Source organism: Miscanthus floridulus, chromosome 17 (assembly GCF_019320115.1).
Source record: "Miscanthus floridulus cultivar M001 chromosome 17, ASM1932011v1, whole genome shotgun sequence".
NCBI lineage: Eukaryota > Viridiplantae > Streptophyta > Magnoliopsida > Poales > Poaceae > Miscanthus > Miscanthus floridulus.
Window position 1 is genome coordinate 77,321,756 of NC_089596.1, and position 2,848 is coordinate 77,324,603.

The 2,848-nt window shown below is 49.8% G+C and overlaps 1 protein-coding gene across 1 annotated transcript; it reads left to right on the top strand.

Annotated features, from left to right (window-relative positions):
• The first annotated feature begins 232 nt into the window (after positions 1–232).
• On the top strand, positions 233–2,459 carry LOC136515823 (endo-1,3;1,4-beta-D-glucanase-like). The gene is made up of 7 exons (XM_066509310.1): positions 233–536; positions 639–660; positions 787–904; positions 1,014–1,101; positions 1,221–1,310; positions 2,008–2,108; positions 2,238–2,459. The coding sequence occupies exons 1-7, from the start codon at positions 233–235 to the stop codon at positions 2,457–2,459; spliced, it is 945 nt and encodes a 314-aa protein (XP_066365407.1).
• The last annotated feature ends 389 nt before the right edge of the window (positions 2,460–2,848 follow it).

Sequence of the window (2,848 nt, forward strand, 5' to 3'; positions counted from 1 at the left end):
GGCCCGCCCGATCCGATCCTTGTCGTTTAGGCAACGCAACAACCATGCCCGGCTCCCGCTCAAATCAATCGCCCCGGTCCATTCTATAGAAATAGAAAAAACTCAATCGCCATTCGCCCCGGAGCCCCGCGCATCTCCGCCAAACCACGCGACGTCACTGACGCGAGCTCGTCCGTACCTACCAGCACTACCTCGTGGACTTCCGCGAAAAGCTGAAACCGCCACCATCGCCATGCCCCGCGCTGGCAAGGGGTCGTCGGCGACCTCGTCGCTGCTGCTCGTCTTCCTCTCCGTCGTCATCGCCGCCTCCGCGGCGCTCATCTCGGTAGAGGAAGCCAACGCGCCGCTCGTGCTCCCGTCCGCGCGGGCAGCGCCGTCGTCGCTCCAGCACCACCCGTGCCTGGACAACCCGCCGGACATGACGACCACGGGCGCCGAGGCGGGCCATACCGCGCACGACTTCCACGGCGTCGAGGCCTACCTCACCGGCTCACGCCGCGCCCACCGCGCCATCGTCCTCGGCTCCGACTACTACGGTCAGTCATCAGTGCTCCCTCGCCGTGCAGCTAGCTAGCGCGCGCGCGCCCCTCGTCCTTCGGTTTCGTATGGATCATTTCATCATTTGCTTCTTGTTGCAGGGTTCGAGGCACCGAAACTAAGGTACGCACACAGTATGTGCGACCATGTGTGAAGCATGATCATTTGCTTCTTGAATGGTTCCGTTGTTTAAATTGAAAGTTGACCAACAGTGTTCTATGTGTGCATCATGTCTTACTGTTACAAAAGGGAAATAGCAGATCAAGTCGCAGCTCTTGGGTACTACGTCGTGGTTCCCGATCTGCTGCACGGCGATCCTTACAAGGATGGGGTCTCAGTTGAGGAGTGGATAAGGACACACTCCCCGGTTTGATTCTTTAATCACTGTTTTTAAGACCACAAGTCATTGTCCCAGTGATCGATCCCCTGCAATTCTTCATGTTCTTCATGTTGCACTTCGTTCATTGCATCTCCAGGCCGACGCAGCTGAAAAGGTGCAGCCACTCATTGCTGCTCTGAAGAAGGAAGGGAAGAGCGTTGGGTTCGGCGGTTACTGCTGGGGTGGTTAGTTCATTCATATGAACTCATGACTGTGCATTGTTTCCTGGAAATGCATCAGTTATTCATTCTTTGGCTTTAGCCAAATGACATGGACTCTCTTCTCTTCCTCCCCCATTCTGCAGCTAAGGTTGCCGTCGAATTAGCGAAAACAGACGAAATCCAAGCGGTTGTCATTTCTCATCCTTCGCTAGTCACTGTCGATGACATGAAGGGTACACTTCCAGCCTTCCACTTGCAACTAAGGGTCTGTTTAGAATCCAAAATTTTTTACGCAGTAATCGTCACATCGAATCTTGCGGTACATGCATGGAGTACTAAATATAGACGAAAAAAAAATTAATTACACAGTTGATCGAGAAATTACGAGACGAAACTTTTGAACCTAATTAGTCCATAATTATACACTAATTACCAAATACAAACGAAATGCTACAGTGAGTCAAAATCCAAAAATTTTTGGATCTAAACGGGGCCTAAGGCCCTGTTTGGTTGGGCTTTTGGCTTTGGCTTTTGGCCCCAAAAGCCAAAAGCCCAACCAAAGGGGCTGCTTTTGGAGGGCGCTTTTTCAGAAGCAGCTGCTTTTCCGTAGTTCATTTTTGAAAGCTGGGTTGACCCTGCTTTTGGCTTTTGGCTTTCTGCTTTTCGAAATTGGTGGAATAAAAAGCTCTTCCATAGTTGTTTCAAGAGAGATAAAGATAAAAGGTATATTTTATACTTGTTTAACCCAACAGCTTTCAGCTTTTCTACAGCTCACAGCCCACAGCAGCTTTTCCATAGCTCACAGCTCACAGCAGCTTTTTCCCACAGCCACAGCTCAACCAAACAGGGCCTAAGTGTTGTTCTGAAGAAATGCACCACATTTTTTTATGGACCTTTTTTTTCTCGGACTTAATCTTATCTGACGCACAGAGATCAAATGCCACATCGCGGTACTCGGAGGCGAATATGACACTCGTTCGCCGCCACAGCTGGTACAACAGTTTCAGCGTGTCCTGGAGCAAAACGAGGCGGTGAGTTTGCAGTTTGAGCTGCCTGGTTTGGTCTTGGTCTGGCTTCAACTTTGAATAGCAATTCTGGCAATCAGCTCCTGGCTGGTGGTCGAGTACCCGATGCATGTGAAGTTTATTTTGTGGTTGCAGATCGACCACATGGTGAAGATCTTCCCGAGGGTTCCCCATGGTTTCGCCTGCAGATACAACTCCACTGACCCGTTCGCCGTGAAGACCGCGGGGGAAGCTCGCGAGGACATGGCCAGCTGGTTCAACAAGCATCTGAAGCATGAGAGTGAGAGCTTCCAGGTCCAGCTAGCTGCGGGGTTGTATTGGGCTTTTCGTCCCAAAAACCAAAAGCCAAAAGCCTAATTAAAGAGGCTGTTTTTAGAGGTTGTGTTTTCAGAAGCAGCTGTTTTTCGGCAGTGTATTTTTGAAAGCTGGGTTGACCTTACTTTTAGCTTTTGGCTTTCTGCTTTTCGAAATTGGTGGAATAAAAAGCTCTTCTATAGTTGTTTCTGAAAGGATCTAACAATGCCTAGAGGGGGGGTGAATAGGCGTATCTAAAAATTTACTGCAAATGCTAAGTTCAAATCTGTCAGCCACTGTCGGAAGTCCCGACGTTTGGGTCGGAACTCCCGACGTTGTCAGAAGTTCCGGCGCAAACGTCAGCAGTTCCGACGCCTACGTGAACTACAAAAGCAGTGCCAAATTTAACTTTGCGGATAAATAAACTTACAACCTCACTTCCTAGTGGTTTG

Coding starts and splice junctions, on each gene's coding strand:
- LOC136515823 (XM_066509310.1), top strand. CDS start 233: ATGCCCCGCGCTGGCAAGGGGTCGTCGGCGACCTCGTCGCTGCTGCTC. Junction 905..1,013: donor GGATAAGGACACACTCCCCG/GTTTGATTCTTT, acceptor TTGCATCTCCAG/GCCGACGCAGCTGAAAAGGT. Junction 1,311..2,007: donor CACTGTCGATGACATGAAGG/GTACACTTCCAG, acceptor TCTGACGCACAG/AGATCAAATGCCACATCGCG.